Source organism: Nelumbo nucifera, chromosome 1 (assembly GCF_055504915.1).
Source record: "Nelumbo nucifera cultivar China Antique chromosome 1, China Antique-T2T, whole genome shotgun sequence".
Lineage (NCBI taxonomy): Eukaryota > Viridiplantae > Streptophyta > Magnoliopsida > Proteales > Nelumbonaceae > Nelumbo > Nelumbo nucifera.
Genome location: NC_142649.1, coordinates 204118359 through 204138872, shown reverse-complemented (window position 1 = coordinate 204138872; position 20514 = coordinate 204118359). Strand labels below are relative to the sequence as shown.

The following is a 20514-nucleotide window of genomic DNA, read 5'->3' as shown; positions in this document are numbered from 1 at the left end:
AATAAATTTTCCTCTTCTCATCCCATCCTTTCTCAGCAATCAAACAGACCCTAAAGATGTGAGGAGATTAAGTAGGGTGTTCATCTCCTCACATCTTTAGGGTCAATTGCATTGCCAATGGGATAAGTACGGTGTTCACAAATATCCAGGGTTATGGGGGTAAAAAAGGTTGGCTCTCCCTCAAACTACTTAGGTTTACCTGCAGGTTTAGGAAAGTTCAAAAAAGAGTATTTTAATTACATTTGTGAAAGAATGGAGGCCAAATCAAAGGGATGGAAAACCAATTTTCTTTTTCTTACAGGAAAGGAGGTGTCGATAAAAGCAATGTTAATGGCAGTACCAGCCTATACAATGTCAGCCTTCCTCACTCCAATAGGAATTTGTGAAAAAATTTAAAAGAATTCAAAGACATTTTTTTGTGGGGGGAGAATAGTAATCAGAAAAAGGGTTAACTGGGTGAGCTGGAGCAATATCTGTAAAAGCAAATTCTCAGGAGGGTTGGGGTTCAAAGACCCTCATCTTTTCAACCTAGCTCTCCTATCAAAGCTCGCTTGGAGGTTCTTCACAAATAAGGACAGCCTATGGGGCAAAATTATAAGGGGCAGGTACCTAGGGGATAAGAATTTTTGGAGTTATAAAGCCCCCAAGTTCCTCTTGGGGATTTAGAAGCATTTTGGCAAGAAGAAAGGTGTTAAGGGATGGGGCATGCTGGAGTGTGGCCATAGGAAAGGAGTTGTCTTTGTGGGAGGACCTGTGGATTGATGGAATCCCTCATTTCAAACCAATGGGTCCTCAACCCAGATATAGTGAGAAAGGTAAAGTAGCTGATTTGATAGATATGCAAATCATGAACTGGGACTATAGAAAGTTACTTGAAGTCTTTGACCATAATACCATTGGCAACATAAGTAAAATTGAAATTCCTAGGCTTGGGGGGGCGGGGAGGATATTCTAATGTAGAAGCCAGATCCAAAAGGTAAGTTCTCAGTTAAATCAGCTCATTAGAGTCTAGCTAATAAAATGCAGCCAGCTATTCAAAGCGTAGTCCAAAGCCCCTCTGGCAGCAAAATTTGGAAGAAAATTTGGGCCCTGAAAATCCCTCAGAAGATAAAGCATTTCATTTGGAAATGCTGCCATAATAGTATAGCTGTGAAGCAAGTCTTAGTGAGAAGGCAGGTAGGAACTGAAGACCTTTGTCCAATCTGTGGTAGAGTATCTAAATCTGTTATGCATACCCTGTTTATGTGCGGTCATGCTAGATCAGTTTGGTTTGGCAGTGAATTAGCCTTTCACATGGACACTTTCATCTCTTTTAACTATTTCTATGATTAGTGGGAATGGTGGATTAGTCAGGATCAGCTTCTGTCTTGTGTGGGTGATGATGCTCTGGAATTATCTGCATTGTTCTGTGAAATATATGAAAAGCCATAAATGGCTTCATCTTTGATTCTGCATCTCCCAACCCTTATGTTGTTCGTAGGTTGATGATGGAAGTGATGAGAGTTTCCCTTCCAATATCAATAGACTGTTCTTAGCCTAAAAAGATGGTGGACAAGCCTTTTTTGCAAAGCTAGATGGAGTGTGAAGGTTGCATTGCTATGACTGATGGAAGTTTTGGAGCTGGTAGAAGCGCCTATGGTTTTTGGTTTTCTATTGATAGAGGGCATTTCTTTTTTGCTAAGTCTAGACCTTGCAAAGTTACTTCTGCTCTCTATGCAGAGGCCACAACAGTTCTTGAGTGTGTTTTGTTTATTTATGGTATGGGCCTAAGATTTGTTAATATTTTCTGCAACCCCTCTACTATTGTTTCTGTCATCGCCAGGAACTCTTTTGATTGTGATCCTGTTATTTGGCCGATCCTTCACAACTTGTATGCATTGTCTGACTTTTCCTTGAAGGTAAGTTTAGCAAAAAGGGACTCTATTGAAGCAGCACATAGACTAGCTGCCAAGGGCCAGATTGGTGTTCAGGAATTTTGGGAGCAACCCCCACAATGGATGCTTCCCCTCTTTAGTGCTGAAGATGTTTTGCAGGTGCCTGACCTGGTGGGAGGGGTTTTTGGCCCTCCTTAGTTTTTATGGTTTTTTGGTTCTCTTTTTCTATTGCTGCGTTTTTATTTGTTTTATCAACCAAAAAAAAGTAGGGTGTTCATTTTCAACCCAGAGCGATGCCTAGAAAATTTTAGGCAAATTTTCAAATCAGGTCTGGCCCGGCCCATGATCACCTTTACAAAATTATTATTGTTAATAATAATAATAATAATAGTAACAACTTGAACAAGACAAAATTTTCAAAACCTCCAGAGAGCTGCTATTAATGAGTTTTATTGTCTGAAACTCACTTTTTATTAGATTTTTGTTAGATCACCATTAGTGGCCATTAATAGAAGTTATCTATGAAAGCAAGTATGGGATAGGCCTAGGCTCGACTTTAAAATTTGTAGAACTAGTGTGGGCCCTAGCCCTTCATGGGTAATTTTATTATTAAAAAAGACATTTAATAAGCTTCATTGGCCATTCAAGGGTAGTTTAGTCATGTAAAATACTTAAATGCTTACATGGACAACTTCTATTAATGGTCAATAACGATGATCTAATGGAAATCTTAATGAGATGAACATTTGGACAATAAAACTCACTAACAAGGGCTCTTTGAGGGTTTTGAAAAGTCATGGTGAGTTTTAAAAAAATGTGAAAGAGTCATGGTCAGGTTGTCTGACGGGTCAGCCTAGCCTGATACGTTATTTGTTGAGCTTGGACATTATTTCAGGCCTGTGGGCTCAGGCTCCAACCCAAAACACTAGGCCTTACTTTATTTTTAGGCCAGGCTTGGGCTTTCTCAACAGAGCTTGGCTTGAGCCACAGCCCAATAATATTTGATATAACAAAAAACATGTTTTTTGTATAATAAAAATATATATAATATATTTTTTCTTTGTTATTTTTCTCTTTCTTTGGAAGCCATAGTGAGATTTTTCAACATTTTTAGGTTTTAAGGTCATTTAATAGGAATAAGTCGGTTTTTTTATTGAGTAAAAAACAAAAAAAAATATTTTCCCTATTTGTTGATCAAGCTTTAGGCTCAGGCCTGGGCTTTGGGATTTAAGCAAGGTTGGGTTTGGGCTCAAGATTTAGGCCCAATGGTTGGGCCAAGCTCAGGCTCAGGCCTAGATGTATTTTTTTGTTATTAAAGAGGCAAAGCCCGACCCAACTGAGGGGGGCTAGGGATGCAAACAGATCAGATCAAATTCCAATTAGGGTATATCCAAATCCGATCTGACACTATCAAGGGGAGATCCAATCTGATCTCAAAAACGTGGATTTGAATTTGACTCCAACAAGATTGTCAGATTTTCGGATATAATCTGATCCGATATGATTTAAAAAAAAAATAACTAATTTAGTAAAAGAAAAATAAAATATAACAATTTAAATAAAAAACACAAAAAATACAAGTATCTATTCAACTAATTTGGTCATATATATACATCTTTTTTATAAAAAAATAAATAATATAATAAATTTACAAAAATACAATACAAATAATATATTTATAAATAAATAATATATATCGAATCGACTAAGAATGATCTGAATCCAATACAAAGATCCGAATTCTACAAAATAAAATCGGAGCTCGAATCATGACCCGATCCATTTGCACCCTGGGCGGGCGGGGGTATTTTTAATTTACCATTTTACCCAAAAAACATTCTTCCTCATAAAAGCTTGGCCTGGTGCGCATTGCGCACTGCGGCGCAAAATTATAGCATGCGTGCATATAGTATAAAAACTAAGTAGCTAACAACCAAAGATTTTCCCGACTTTGCTTCTGTCTAGGGTTTCAGCATCTTTCGGTCTGCTACAGTCGGCCTCCGCTTTACCCCAGCCACAATGGTACATGAATCTTTCTCTCCTTTGTTCTCTTCTGTCAATGTAGAAATACCTCATTAATTCTACTTAAATTTGATTTTTATATCAAAGAAGACATTTACATTTTCTACAATCTTCATCTGTATTTATGGTTTTCTATTCTTTTACCCAAAACAAAATGATTCTGTACACGATGATATGAACTATGAAACATGGACTTGGTAGATCTTTTAGAGTGATTTCAAACGACCTAGAAGCTCTAGCTGTTGAGTGCTTACTTGCTTCTATATGACAAAAGATGAAGCAAAAATAAAAATAAATAGAGCCTGATCCTCCTCAAAAGATAAGATAAAAAAGTGTCAAACGCGTAATCTGCTAAAGGAAAAGAATTAGGATCCTTAACTTTTTGGGTGTGTGAACTCCGAATAGTAGTTTTGGAGATTATGTGGCTGAATGTCATTTCATTAGATCTTTGAGCTTGTTATACTTGGTCCATGATTGGTAATTTGGATTTCTGGTATTTGGGTGAATCAGGGCCGGATGCCTGTATCATTGTTTTTGTGTGAACTCCGAATACCACCTTGTCTTTTCCAGATGCCCGTATCAATTATTTTATTATCTGCTTAACATGACTTCCTGTATATTAGGGTACCTGCTTTGTGCGAGGTGGTTGATTCAATTGGGAGAATGTCATTTTAAAACATGGGCCCTCAGCCCTCTCTTTCGGTTGTAGGCATTTTCATGGCCACTTCTATCGAATAGTCTCTAAGGCTTCTCATTACATTGTTGTTCTTGCCCCTTAACGGGTCTCTTACCACTCCAAGCACTGGTCCTGATGGAAGAAGGGGAATTAATAGACTTAATAGAAGCAATTCAAAGTTGATGACTGATGAGTATCTGATAGAAGTAATAGGATATGCAATCTATTCAGTCAAGTATTACATTTAAAATTTGTGATAAGACGGTGCTGAAAGGTTAATTTAATGTGGGGCTTTAAGCCTCTGAGAATGTTGGCGGAAAACTGATCTTTGGTAAAATTAATGTCTTCTTTAGTTAACCATTTAATAGATTAAGTAGAAGAAATAGAAAAGATGAATGACTATTTGACAAAGAGTTAATTTGGTCTCTAATTTAGTTGCAAATTATCCATCATATACCACAATTTGATCTAAACGTTGCATGCCTAAATGACTGACTTGCTTAACCAGGGACAGTGCCAATTATTCATTAAGGCAGTGGTTAGCTATATAGCATTTTAATCATATTGTCTTAAGCTTATATGCTGTGATGTTTAATTTTATATACCTGAGACTATTTATCCTTGGTAAATGTCTTACTAATCGTTCTCATTAACAAGTTAAGCAAGAGTTCAGGTCTGATCCCTTTCTATAGGGTTGGTTGTTGGGATGAAAAGGAGAAAAGAATGGGATGGGGTTTTGACACAAGGACCAATATATGAAATTAGAATTTTTTATTAAATAAACGATATAGTATTTCTCTTTTATTGTTTTTAAATGTGCCAAGTTTCTTACCACTTTTATTTCTTTAAGTTGATAGATAATTAGATATTCTTTAGTGCTGGTTGACAAGGTAATCAATAGTTGATGACAACTATGCAAATATATGCCAGACAGCTGTTATGGTTAGAACTGCAAAGATGTATGACAAGTCTTTGCATTATTGTTGCCATGTTGTGTTGTACCATAGTGATGATCTTTACGTTAATAACATGTATAGTATTGCTTGTTTGCTTCACCATTATAACAAGGGGGATATATGCATGTGAAAACCTAACTTCATATGTCAATTGCCTTAATTGTTATTTTGTAAACTGAACTTACAGTGTTAAGATTTTTTACCCAGATTTGAGTTTTAATGACACTCTCGCTCTGATGCAGACGAAGCGAACAAAGAAGGCAGGCATTGTTGGGAAATATGGTAAGTGCAATTCTTTTTAATAGAAAACTTATCTTTTCAAGTATGGACTTTGTCCAACATATACCCTATCCTTTTTTCTCAGCTTTTAGTTTCTATGTTAGACCAGAAGGTCCATCATCAGTTGGTACTTTTTCAGTGCTGATAAATGCCTACTCATCAAATCTCCTGGTGGAGCTAACTAGGCTTACTGAAAGTAAATAATTCATGGTTGATAAATCTTGTTGAACTCTTAGCAATTGAGCATTGTTTTCCCCACTCCCCTCTTTTTCCTTCTTTGTTGATTTTTGGGCAACAAAAATGGTCTAGATCAGATGTGCTCTCTCTCTCTCTCTCTCTCTCTCCCTCTCCCTCTCCCTCGCATTTCAATTTTTCCATTGCAATGTAATGAGGTACTACATGCTAGATCTGTTGTTTCTGGGGTCACAGTAGCAGATAGGGTCCATTGACATACACCACATGGGGAGCTTGTATTTCTGCAGGTTTGAATCCTTTTATCAATGTGAGTGGTACTGACTGACCACCTAGACTACATACATGGTCATTGGTGATAACTGGCTTCTCTAATTGAGTCTGATATATAGTACATTTATAACTGTACTCGGTAATAGTGCTTATTTGATCTTTATTTCAGGTACCCGTTATGGTGCTAGTCTTCGGAAACAGATTAAAAAGATGGAGGTTAGCCAGCATAGCAAATATTTCTGTGAGTTTTGTGGGAAGGTATTTCTTTTCTTTCAATCTTACCCAGGCATTCAGTTACGTTGTTGTTTCAATTTAATGATGTCAAATGCAAGTACTTATTCTAATGGATGGTGAGATATTTCAGTATGCAGTGAAGAGGAAGGTTGTTGGAATTTGGGGCTGCAAAGACTGTGGCAAAGTTAAAGCAGGCGGTGCTTATACATTGAAGTGAGATTCTGATACCTTTACCTTTCCCAACCCCCACCTCCTCCCTTCAGAAAGGGTAAATTACATATTACCCCCTAGAGTTTGGGGGTAGTGACACTTAGCCCCCTGAGATTTCATTTGCAACGAAGACCCCCTTAACTTTTGGATTCCAACACTTAACTCCCTTGTTAGCATTCCGTTAGCTTAGAAAAAGATTCTTGTGTGACTGTCATGTGCTTGTGAAACATCTCTAAATGCCCAAACTACCCTTTCCTTAATTTATAGGACCATTTTGCCTTTTCTCTTGCATATTTATGTTTACTTGTGCTTTTGTTTGATTAGGGTTTAAGTTAAAGTTGGGCATTTTAGTAATTTGAAAGGGCATTTTAGTAATTTGAAAGGGCATTTTAGTAAATTAACTATGACAATCAAGTTTAATGAAGAAGGCCAAAGTGTTTCAATCTGAAAGTTCAGGGGGTCTAAGGCTGCATTTGGCATTCCAATGCCCCTATGAACACTGAATTTTTAATTACAAAAGGGAGACAAGTCCTTCAAATAAGGAATGCCAAATGCAGCCTTAGTCACATATTAAATTTTGGGGGCTTAGGTGGTAATATCTAATTTACAGAAAAATGACGATAAAATTTTACTCCCCTTAACATTGTAATTGCCTTTTCCTTTCTGATACTCATTATTCTTTTTCCCCAATTTTTCTTTGATGCAGCACTGCTAGTGCCGTGACTGTTAGAAGCACCATTCGCAGGCTGAGGGAGCAAACTGAGGGCTGAGACCCTTCGCTCTTCTTTACCTTTGCTTTTTTTTTTTTCCATTTAGCAACGTTGAAACTTTTGTAGGGATTTTTTCTATTTAATTTATGAGAATCCGGCTAGGTTAGAACTTAGATGCCAACTTGATGAAGCTATTGGATCTAATTTAAATTGTTGTTGAGGGAGGGGCTTGTGAGTATATGGCTTGTATTGCCATTGTGTGAACATTCTCAAGTCAGTGTTGTGAGATCAGGGTTTTTTTTTTTGTATTTTGCAGGTGATAGAAATCTGAATTTAAAGTAGCAGCAATCAGATTTAACACATTTATCTATACCATTATCAGATTTAACACATTTAGGGTAAAAGACTTAATTTCCCATGAGGTTTCTTTTAAATATTTACACCTCTCCTCTATTTTGAAACCTCCCCTGCGCCCTTATATTTGATATTTCCATTAAAATGACATTTTCCACGTTCATTGTACTTCAAAATTTCAAATAAACCCACTGAAACTAAAACACCAAAATTACTGAGTATCAGAAGTCCCATTTATCTGAATTCATTTTTGCTGCAAGGGATAGGCAAAAACATTGCCACAAGCCTCGATATTCACGGCTTTGCTTGCTGCAACACCAAAGACACTAACTGCAGAAAACAATTCATAAGATTGGCTTTGCTTGTTTTGTTTGATTCTGGTGCAATGCCAAAATCGATTTTGCTCATCTCATATCTGGTGTTGCATTAGAATTAATTTTGCTTGTCTCATTTCTAAGTTACCGTGCTTCTAAACCCAAGCAAATCCATCTCATATTGATGCATATCTCAGCCGCCTGGTCTTTCTTTTACTCTTTAGCTGTCTCACTAACGTTATTGCATTGTATGAGATTCAAATACAAGTCTAATGTATTGGGAATCCATTCCGGAAAACTCAAAAAACCTCTTGGGGGCCTTCAGCTGGTTTTCTTCCTATCCCAAACGAGCAAACAGAAGGTTTGATCTTTGATTTATTTTCAGAATCACAAGGGACTTCTCGTTTCAAACAGACCATTTAAAAAAAAATCCCGAAGGTTTGGATAAGGGGCAAAGTTTGGTTCTTCAAAAATTTACTCCTTTATATTACATGCAAATGGATCTTAATAAGTAGCTAACAGAGGCTGATGATGTCACCCCATAAGGGGGTTGGTTATAGCCCGTTTCGAAAATAGGAGCGAGGTTTTATTTTTTATTGAAAACATGAAGGGAGGTTCAAGTCTTTTACCCTAAATTTTATTATATAATGTTAGATTGTATCTTTATTCTGTATGTGTACATGTGTATAACATTTGCCCTTACACTAATTTTATGAACAAAAAAAACTTCCAAATCATACAAAATCCAAAGATAAATATTGTGTGAGAAATTGGTTGTGTATGAACTGCTCAATCCCTTTGTGGGTTTACTGCAATCATGGTATTCCTCATTTCCTCAATTTGCACAAACATCAAATTCTACCGTGGAAGACCTAACAGGAAAAGGAGTAAGGACCCTGAATGCCATGAATACGAGCTTTCTGATGAGCTCTAGCATTAAGGATTCGACTTACTACAAAGATCAAATTATCAGTTGCAGAGTATCGGGATGTATAGTATATTAGGATAGAAAACCAGTAAATGTCATGTCACAACTAGATGGAATGAGATTAAGTGATTAACGGCACCATTTAACTGACCTTAACGGTTTCGTACCTGATACCAATAAATTGAAAATCAAAAAATCAAACCGAACTGAGAAAATCGAATTGGAAAATGTGGTTAATCAAAGCTATCGATTTGGTATTTTTGAAACACTAAAGCATCGGTTTGATTTTCGGTTAACCTACATATATATGTATATAATATTTATAATATATTATATATCATTTATTATTTATAATATAATATTATACATATATTTATATTATATTATAAATATAAAAAACCAATGAACCGAACTGGTCAAAAACTGAAATTGACGGACCGATTAACTGGTGGTACTGGTTCAGTTTGCAAAAAATTGCCCACGAACCATAGACACCCCTACTGATAGTAAGTATTACAACCATATAATAATGCATCAATTGAGAGAATCCTTTCCCCAATAGTCCATCTTAGTTAGGGGTGCTCACGGTTCGGTTAACCAAACCGTGGGCTAACTTTTGAAACTGAATCGGGGTTACCGGTTTTTGAAAAACTAATAACTGAAATGGAACTGGAGTTGATTGGCTAACCGGTTCGGTTCGTTGGTTTTTCAGTTTTTTATTATTTACAATGTTTATTATAGAAAAATATATAACTATATAATAAAATACTAGAAATATGTATAATATTATATTATATTTTAAATAATAAATAATATATTATAAATATATATTTATATATAATGTGTATTTATTAATTTATAATGTATAGAAAATATATAATACAAATATACATAAATATATATAAATGTATGTATAACGGTCTGTTCAGTTAACTATCAGTTTTCTATTTTGGTTAACCGAAACTGAACCCATACCTTTGGTTTTTTTTAAATATTGAACTAAAACTAAACAGACCAATTTGATTAACCGAATCTTTGGTTCAGTTTCGATCGATTTTTTTTATCAATTCTGTTTTTCAGTTTTTTTTGCTCACCCCTAATCTTAGTGGTATAATTCAAACTCCAGGGCACCGCTCGACTAGAACTTCTCTTCTCTGGTTACCCTCTTCTCCGTGCTATACTTGATGTTGAGGTTTTGGTTGCGAGTTATGAGTTTGCAGTCTTCATTGATTGATTCCCATCTCCACGTAGCTTGCAGCTCTTCTTGATGGTGATCTTTGAATCTCCTTCAAATGTAATTGAGCCTTGAGTCTTAGGGCGGCCCACACCTCGGCAACTGTGATTGTAGTCTTACCAATTGCCTATTGGGCCTATTTTAGCCCTTATGATTTCTCCTTTATTTATTTCTAGCTATGAAATTTATGTAAACTTCATTCTGATTAGGACCTTTCCATTTAATCCATGTCATGTTTTTGGGTATGTCTCTTTTTATTCCATCTTTTGTAGAGTTTGCACTTGATACTCCAGATTTGGGGGGATTGAATTGAACCTCCTATTGTTGAATTCTTTTTTTTCGTTTTATTTTTCCAAAAAAGGTAACTTATTTTTATTTTCCAAGAATAGATTGAACTTATTCACTTTTCTCCTGTCATTTCGTTCCACCATTCTACCACATTTTGATGATGGCTGTTAATGTGAACCTAGCTTGGAGGAGTTCATCTAACTTATTGATTATATGATCCCTGTATTGAATATCCCCACATAGCACATACTGAGCATTCCAAATGCAAATGGCCCCCACTGTTAAATCACATCTTCCAATGAATATCATTATTGAAGATGGCTTTGGAGCGACTGTCTCTTTTTTTTTTTTTTTTCTTTGGTCCTCCATCTGCCTAACAAATAAATAAATAAAACACAGACTACAGTAGTGCAACTGATTACTTGCCCACTCAGATTCAAGATTCAACCAGGGAAAGGGAGCAAGCAAGTATTCGTAAGAACCAGAAACTCTTTTCTAATAGTCCAAGATATCAGTCAAAATCTGAGAAAGATGACATGACCACTTAGATGCAGTATGGCTCCCATTCTGCAATCATCCAGAGAGAGAGAGAGAGAAACAATACATTAACAATGCTTTGTACAAGATAGATTCTATTTGTTTCCTTTGTACAAGAGTGGACCCTAGTTGTAGAATGAATATGTCTTTGTTAGAAAGCCACATTCCACATGATATATATGTGCTAAGATCAGACATGAGTCATGGCATATGGTTCATGCTTTCCCCCATGCTGGCAGGTTGGTGCCATGGCCCTGTGAGCAGTGATTCCTTTTGCCGTACAAGCTACAGACTGAAAACTAGCAGAGATCCACGCAATTATAACAACAAGACCATTCCTTGTTGCAGAGTTCGGTCAGGAACATTTCATAACAATGAGTTGCTCTTGGCAGTTTAGGCTTCAGAGAGATGCAGGTTGATATAAGCCAGACATTCTATTTTTGTATTCTGTGTTGCACAACTAGCCATATGACTGCACTGTGGAGAAGCATGCATTTCGAGCAATGCACCCTATTTACAGGCTACCTACCCTACTAGCTGTTTTTGTTAATAAGCACCCCTAATCTTTATAGATTCTTTTTTTACTTCCTAATAGAATCAGAATGACCAATGTTTGGGTCAACATTGGCTCCATAAACAATGTACAATCTAATGATCAATTTGCAAATAATCAATCTCTCATGGATGAATTTATGCATACCTTCAACTGAATAAGCCAATGCACTGAATCAGTCAAATGTTACTTAACCAACCAACCAATAGGTCTGATACCCTAAGATTGATGAAATACATCAAGACCAAGCTAAGACATTTATTTTTAGAATAGCACAGCATCACATTAATACATCAAACCAGCTAATGTACCACCACAATCATGAGCATGATTGTTAAAATGAATCAGCAAACAACTCATGAAACATAATCAGTCAAATGTTAAAATTAGTGATTTTTAGAATAGCACAGGATGTCTGTCTTGTTCACAAACGTAAAATATACCTACTCTGTACAAAACGAATCACAGTCGGGTTATGAATTACAGATAGAAAGGATTTCTTAGTCCAGCATAAGACCACCCAAGGGTTGATGAGAATGACTTGTGGAATTGCTGAAATCTCAAAAAGAAAACCATCATCCACATGTCAAAACATTTTGAGTAGATGATTCCTTTAGGCTATATTTGGTTTGAAGGAAAATGTAGGGAAAGGTAGGGAAACCTTTACAAACCTTGTATTGGTTTCCCTGTCTTTCCCTTCCTTTCCCTACCTTTTCCTTCAAACCAAACATTATGTCATCTTCTTGGGATTGCTAGCTGCATCAGAACATTTGATGATAGTTTTCCTACGAGAAAAGTTGAAATAAAGAAAGAATCAAATTATGTTGGGGAGAGAGGGAGAGAGGGAGAGAGAGAATCAATTACATCAACTCCCCATTATCTTCTTTTAAGCCATAGTTCAGATACAACACCGTGGCCATGCTAAGTTCAACTTTAGCACCACCACCAACATTACATCTACCCTTTACAAAGAAAAAAGGACCAAATGGAAAAACAAAATTAGAACTCTTTTACACCTAGCACTTTGTTAGTGCCAGTCTTCATACTCCTCTATCACTCATCCTATGTACATATTACACTGAAGCAAAAAGAGAGCCAACATGCTCCTCAATCAGCAACATTTTCCAACTGAAAGTGGTTCCAAGCAGGCACCTCACAATTGCTATCCTCTTGATGGGAAAATGCAGAAGAGAAAATAACAATATAGAAGAAAAAAAGACCAATGGTAGCAAAACTTCTTTTGGTTTAGTTCAATTATTCGCCTCAGCTGCAGTGGAAACAAGATGTTGATGCTGCTGATGGTGGATGGAACATTAGTTGTCATACAATTGGAATTGGTATGTCATCGCTACTGCTATGATGCATTCGCTTCTGGACAGCCTTTACAGCAGCAACTCTTGCTGCATTGGCTGCCTTATTAGCTGCCACTACAGCCCTGTTCACCCTCTCATCAACTCTGGGAACATCATATGCCTTCTCTGCTGCTCGTCTAGCTTCCTGAAAATAAAAGAATCTAATAAGAACATTCCACCTAATACCTTCAATGGTTGTATCAAGTGTTAAAAACTATGTGATACCCCTTATTCCCAGCACCTGCTCTTCATGGTCCAGCTTTTATATTTTCCAGATCTTGTTGGAAACAATGATCAAACAATAGATATGCCCTCTGAACTTTACTATGAGAGCAACTGTGAAAAAAAGCAATACTCGAGGGATGGATCCTAATCCATTTGACCAATTGTTTGCTCTGCAATGGTCATTAATCAGGACTACAAGATCATTCAATATTATGGTGGTAAATGTGAATTGCATGGTAGGTCAAAGTGATCTCCATACAGTTTCAGGCCACTGTTGTAACAAAGGTGGGTAGTACTTCCAGGTTGATTAGCATAGATGATTAAAAATATGGAGGCATGAGATAGGCACCAGAGCTTTTAGATGTGAGAGTCTAAGTCCTTGAGAAAAACATCAAACTAATACAAGGAATAGTGTAAAAATATGTATAGAAAGGTTTTTTTTATTATTAAATAAGAGAAGCTTATAGCTGGATAAATGATCATATACACAAAGGAGCTGGGAATATTAATGAGCTTTAAAAAAAGCAATAGCATTCTTACAAATCATCCAGGGGGTCTTCTGTACTGTAGTCTTGAATAGGTATGGTTTGTTTCAAACCACTAGGCCCCACTGTGGTCTTTGAAACTACAGGTTTTGGAACTCACCACACTCCACACCTTTGGTAGTCCTCTGCGTGTTGTGTTGTATGTTCCAGAAAATCGGGATTTGAAATGTGTTGGTTTTTAGGTGATATGTACTGAAGCAATGACAAATAAAGGCAGAACAGTATGGTGCAGTTGGGAACACGAGAAATAAGTGTGTTCAGAAACTTGCAATACTTTGATTTCTATGACCATGAATTGCTGGTACCAGAATGAAAGTGGCTTAAAAAAAGGCCCATACACTTTGGTGTGTTCTCGAACTGGATGAAACACAAAAATAACACTACCAAAAAAACCTTAATAACTACTAAGGAATTCTATGTGTTAAGAGCTAAAAATGGCCTGAAATATGTTAAAGCACAGATACAGGCATCTAAACATACAACAAAGGAAGGAATTTGCTTTCTACCTTTAGGTGTGGACCTCAAGGCTGAGCTTTGAGGTATTTTCCTTGAGGCTTGCCTCATGGAACGTGTGGAAGCCTCATATGCCTATTAAAATGTTGGCACTGATTAAAGGATGGCTATGACCAATTCGATTAGAACAGTATCCTGTATCTTATGTAGATGTATCAAGATTATAGCTTGATGTGCATTTTTTAGGTTTATATGCAATAATAAGCAATTCAGTAAGAGCAAAAATTTTGGCCAACCGTTGAGGGGACTTCAAGTAGTCATAACCTGACTACTGTTCGGGATTGAAGTACCATGATGTTTAGTTTCTTGCTTAGAAGCCAAACACCTGAGTGCCTTGTTCAGGTTGGTTCTAAGCAAGGTTTAAAGTATCAATATGCAATGAATGGCAGTGCGTATTGTATCAGTATTAAAAGTTTTTTTTTTTATCAGTACAGTATCAAAAGTTACCAAAATGTGAAATAATGAGATTTAGGGGGTATTGGATGTTTCAGATGGTAGAAGGCACCCTCAGAAGCCTGTCTCTCAATTACCAGGCTGAAAAATTTTATACATATATATATATATATAGACCAATAGATACACATGATATGCGATTTTTTGTTATCATGCATGTCAATATTTTAAAACTTGGTTCTACGAACAGTCAATACTCTTGCTAATAACCTGGATAGTACTGGGGTTTACAGGGGAAATGTATATGCCTGGGCCTTGGTCTGAACTGCTAATTGTTATCTTTGAATTGTAACTGGGGGATCAGCTTATCCTGTTTTCATTTTTTTGTACATTATTCAGTTGTTAATTCAATAAAAATCTTCTTATTACTGTTTCTTATCAAAATAAACAAATAAATATTCCTTTTTTTTGAAAGATACTAAATATCCCATTATTCATTTTGCTCCTTCCAAGAATGTTGGTTCTACATCAAGAGGCTAATGTTAAGCCATAACGCATTACTTTTCTATTATTGTCCATGCATCATTGTGTAGGCCATGTCTCATGGAGCATAAAAAGGCCTGAGCATTGCCTAATTGCCTAGACGCTTTTACACCTTCACAGTATAGAAACATCATGTTTGCTAAAACTAGCACAAGCCTTTAGACGAGGGTGCAGGGAAGTAAAGTTACCTGGACTGCATTGAGTACTTTAGAATGATTAACAGCAACAGGAGATCCAGGATGGGTGTTCTGTGTGCTTGGAATGTCAAGGATACCATTTTGCCAATGGCCAGATTGTGTCTCCCCATTCCTAAATGTGTACATCCCAAGTCCTTGCCTTCTTCCTTCATGCCAAGCTCCTTCATACCGATGCCCATTTGCAAAACGATAGACTCCAAAACCATGCATCTTATCTGCAAAATATTCTCCAGCATAGGTGTCCCCATTTCTGCGATTCATAGAAATAAGATGGATCTTGATTATTAAACTTTTTTCTTTGAGAAAAGATAATGTATAATTTCATTAATTAATGTTTGTGTAAAGAGGGAAGAATCCCCATACAGTGAGAAGCTGTACAAGTATGCCAGCTTTGTAAGGCTTCAGAAACAGATTATGGGAAGACCCAGCATGGGTTCGGACTTTTAAAGAAGTGGGACCAGCACAAGACTGGAGAGCATGCAAGTTGGAGAGGGCACATTGACACCTCTTTTGGTGAGATGAGGGCATCCCTACCATATCCCATTTGAGATCTATTTCCCTCCTTGTAAGCTTGTACACATCAATATTTCATCTTATATTGCCATCTAGAGAAAGAAAGCCACTAGGGGGTACAGCTTAATGCAATTGCAAAATCTCGGGCTGACAAGCATAAGAAAGCAGGTTTGAATCTGAGAGTGGCCACTTAGTGCCAAAAAAAGGCAAAGGTTAAGTCTATATCCAGGATACCATCCCAAGACCCTGGAAGGGGTAATGGTCCTAGAAAGAAAGCCACACTATGTGGAGATGTGGACATGTTAATAACAGCATCTTTAGGACATTATTGGCATTATACCTTGTACCTTTAAATAAGTAACAAAATGAGAAAATGTTGCCTGTTGGTCAGTGATGCATGCTTCTGCACTTCCATGATTGTGATAGATATCAAGCCAAACATCTATCACAATAAATGTATAGAAAGCAAATAAATAGAGACCACCTAGCTGGTGACCAGGGAAAGAAAAACAAAGTTATAGCTCACCTATTTCTCCATTGTAGCTTTGTATCTCGTATCTGGAACAATTCCATTAAGCTATTTCATATCTAATGTCATAGGCAGAGAATAGTGCACAATTTACCAGTCACTTAACCTTGGACTTGGAGACTCAAGTTATCAATTGTGTAAGGCTTTGGCTCTGACTGGTAAATTAAGGAGTAAATCCATGAAGCCAGAAAGGAATGATACCGGAAGATTGCCACTTGATTGGTTACCACTTTTATGATACCATTTGATTGGTTATAAGTTTCTCCGTTATTATAACATTCCAGTATAATAGTCGAGCCCTAGATTAATCCCTCATTCAGAAGGTAACCAATTGTTTCCAATTCAACAGTGGATAGCATAGCATAGAAGTGGATCAGATAAGAAATAAACTATTTAGGGCCCCTAATATGTCAAAATAGTTCTTTTTCCTTGTATATGATGTACGTGGGGAGCCCCATATTTTTCAATTGGTATAAGAGCACCTTATTTTAGTTGTCACTAGTATAAATTCACAAGCTGAACAGTCTTGCGAATTTGAGGTTTTACTTTCCATTGTTAGGGTCAGAAGCTAGGTTTTCATTGGGGGAGGGAAGTTAAAGATTTAGTCCTAGTATTAATATTAGAATTTTTCAAGGTTTTGACTTTCAATTACCTAATGCAAACCAGAATAATGTGTAAAAGAGTTTCAACACCAACAATGACAATAATGATTTGACTTGCTTAAAAAGGAAAGAAATGGTTTTCAAGGAAATGTAAAACTGAAAGAGAGTTTGGTTATTGCTAGTTATTTGTATTTCTTAAAATTGATCAAATTTAAATATAGAACTATGGTCTACGGATTAACCATTTAAACTCAGTGGAGACTTCCAACACAACTAAAGAATTATTGCACCAAATTTGACAGTGGATGAGAGGCTAGATCTTTTCAAGCTGTCTCATGGGGTTTTGGAAGAGGAAGACAGTTAAGACAAATATAGAGTTGTTACAAAATTGTGTTAAGCAATATTTTTAGCTCAAGCTTTTTTTTTTCTTGACTTGGCAAGCAAAGGTCTTATACTCCTATTACAAAATCTTCTTAGTCTTCAATTCTCCATGCCTTAACATGGATGGCCTTGAAAAGTAGTATACAGATCTAAGAAGGGATAAGATGCAGAAAAAAAAATAATAATAATCCCTCAACCCCTATGGGGCATGACATATTCAAAATTCAAATAATTGATAATCCCTCAACCCCTAGGGGGTAATCACCCTATGGTCACTATATTTCAGCTTAGGAAGGTGAGGAAGAAAAATCTAATGTAATAACAAAGCAGTCTGCAAAAGACAATGGCCAACATAAATGAGGGAAGTTATAAAGGGAAGTTATAATAAATAACATAATTATTTATTATGTTATACATAAAACTGCTTAACTATTAATAATCAATTTAGGTTATGTTTGGTATCATTGAAACATTTCTGGTTGATCAATAACCTAGAAATTAGACCCAAGATCCAGATATCTTTATATTTCATGAACTCAAGAATGTAAAATCAACCATCCATGTCTATTCTGCAAACACCATTAGAATGAAGGAGATTCAATAACCCAGAAAAGTTTGCATAAGACAATGTGACATTGGAAACTTAAATACCAAATGATCATTGGTCACTATTCTATTAAACCAGTTTGATCTTGGAAGACTAACAAAGCCCCGGAAATAGTAAACCCGTGTAATTTATTTGAATAGAGAAATCTAAAGACTAATATCTATAATACCTGAAATGATAGTGGCCCAGGCCATGCTTGACACCCCACTTGAATTCCCCAACATATCGACTTCCATCCTCGCAGGTATGAACGCCGCATCCATGACTCTGCCCATTCGACCACTCTCCAGAATAAACGTCCCCGGTGTAAAATCTATACACCCCAAGACCATGCCTTAGACCCTGTCTGTACTGCCCACGATATCGACTCCCCCTTGCCCATGTCTCCACCCCATACCCATCATACCTCTCATCAACCCAATCCCCTTCATACCTCCCACTCATGTAATAATAATAAACCCCGCTCCCTGAGCACTTCCCTTTATGAAATTCACCCTCGTAGACGTCTCCATTACTGTAAACCTGAACGGAACACCCCGAATTGACCCGTTTCTCCGTTTTTGTCTTCGACCCAATTGACCAAAGAACCGGGGGAGGAGGGCGGGAGGAAGGAGAAGATAATTTGAGAGGGAAGGAGCGGGACAGGAGGAGCCGGATTGAGGGTAGGCGAGGGAGGGTTAGGTTAAGGGAAAGGAGGAGCACGGTTGAGAAAGCGAGGGCAGAGAGGAAGTCGAGGAGGAATGAACTGCGGGGGTTGGAAAAGAAAAAATAGAAGGACGGGAGGGAGAAGAGCAGGAGGAGACGGAGGTGGACGCGAAGGCGGCGAACGTGGCGGAGGTGGCGAAGGAGACGGAGGGCGGCGGCTCTGGTGTTCGGCGATATATGAAAAGGAGACAGGTAAGAAGAAGCCGGCGATGACGATGACAAATTGGAAGGATACGGTGAGGCATTATGGTGGTGCTTGTGTTGGTGGAGGGAGGATAAGGTAGGGGAGTGAGAGAGCGTCGAAGGCGTGTGGTTCATTATGGGTCTCTTGTGAGGGGCCGAGAGAAGGGTTTTGGCTGATGGACTGGATGTGGGTTCATCGTGAAGTTGAATTTGGGTTTCATTCTGATGTGCTATTACCGTTATCGATGTTGGTGCCGGGGATGCTGTTGCCAATATAGATGAAGAGTAGTCAGGAGAAGATGGAGGAGGGATATAGATTTGGAGGAGATTCTGGGTTTGTGGGATTTGATGGGTTTGAGATTGGAGATGCTTCTGGTAAACTGGAAGGAGAGGCGGTGTTGGGTTGAAATCGGAAGAGACACCGCTGCTTTCTTTCCCGATCTGATCTTCGGATTTCTTCTGATGCATTACATATAAAACTAATCTCTTTTTCTTCTTCTTCTTCTTTCTTGTAAATCGTATATCGTAGCAGAGTAGAGATTACTGTTTGGTTGAGATTAACGTTTTTTCTTTCGCCTTCCTTCTCTTTTGCTTCTTCGTTTTCTCTCTCTCTCGCTTTTCGCTTTTGAGCTTTTTATCTCTCTGCCCAAAATTTTCTTTTTTGTTTTCCTATGTTCGTTTTTTGGGTTTGGTATGACGTTACAGAGAGAAAATGAATGTGTGAGGATGAATTGATTTTGGGAATGAGAAATGCCCAAACGGGCCTCGTAAAACTGTCCTTGGATTCGTTTTAAAATACTAAAATGCCACACTATTTTCTCTTTTTGTCAGATTTTTCGGAAATGACAAAGATGTCCTTTTTCCGGTTTAGCTTTTCAAAATTCAAATTACGAACCCACCCCTCTCCCCATTTTAAAACTGCTTTTCAAGTTGCGATTTCCGAAGCGGGTGGAACCCATGCGAGTAGGATAGCCGGGTTAGCCGGAATTGGTTGGATCGGCCGGTCAGGTTGAAGTTCGGGTTAGAGTTGATGCATTGACCAACCTCTTCTAACCCAAACCTGATAGTTCTTCATATTTATATTTATTTATAAGTAATATGAATTTGGATTAGGGTTAGGGTTAGGGTTATTTATATATATTATGAATTTGGATTTGATTCTCATAAGACCGGCCTCTTAGCCCCTTGTAGCTGTACATAAGAATATCTCCCATGAATAAAAGCATACAAGTATAAAGATGTTCCCAATGCACAGCTGCAAATTGAAATTTATATATAAGTTTCAACAATTTTATGTTTGGGGGAAACAATTTTCGAGTGCGTTTGTCATTGTATATATATAATAATGCCAAAACAAATGAACTTTGACCTCGAGATCTAAAAAAAACATTTCGGCAAAGTGAAGCAAAGAAACAGGGTCAACTCAAAAAAAAGTTGGGTTGGATTAAGGTTTAGATTTGGGGGTTCAACAACCTGACCTAACATAGACTACCTTGCAAAAGAAAAAAGAAAAAAAGAATACTAGTTTAGGTGGTGTTTGGAACCAATGCCATTTTTTGAGAGGCGTTTTCTCAAAAATGGTGCTGCATAAG

At 37.2% G+C, this 20514-nt stretch overlaps 2 protein-coding genes across 2 annotated transcripts; one reads left to right on the top strand and one right to left on the bottom strand.

Moving 5' to 3' along the window:
- The first annotated feature begins 3778 nt into the window (after positions 1–3778).
- LOC104609837 (large ribosomal subunit protein eL43z-like) lies at positions 3779–7786 on the top strand. The gene is made up of 5 exons (XM_010276231.3): positions 3779–3896; positions 5771–5810; positions 6442–6530; positions 6637–6719; positions 7423–7786. Exons 1-5 carry the CDS (start codon positions 3894–3896, stop codon positions 7484–7486), a joined length of 279 nt encoding a protein of 92 aa, XP_010274533.1. The 5' UTR covers positions 3779–3893; the 3' UTR covers positions 7487–7786.
- Positions 7787–12494: 4708 nt separating this feature from the next.
- On the bottom strand, positions 12495–19635 carry LOC104609836 (uncharacterized). Its single transcript, XM_010276228.2, has 3 exons — positions 18204–19635; positions 15394–15652; positions 12495–13131 (listed from the first exon to the last, which is right to left on the bottom strand). The coding sequence occupies exons 1-3, from the start codon at positions 19388–19390 to the stop codon at positions 12955–12957; spliced, it is 1623 nt and encodes a 540-aa protein (XP_010274530.2). The 5' UTR covers positions 19391–19635; the 3' UTR covers positions 12495–12954.
- Between the last annotated feature and the right edge of the window lie 879 nt (positions 19636–20514).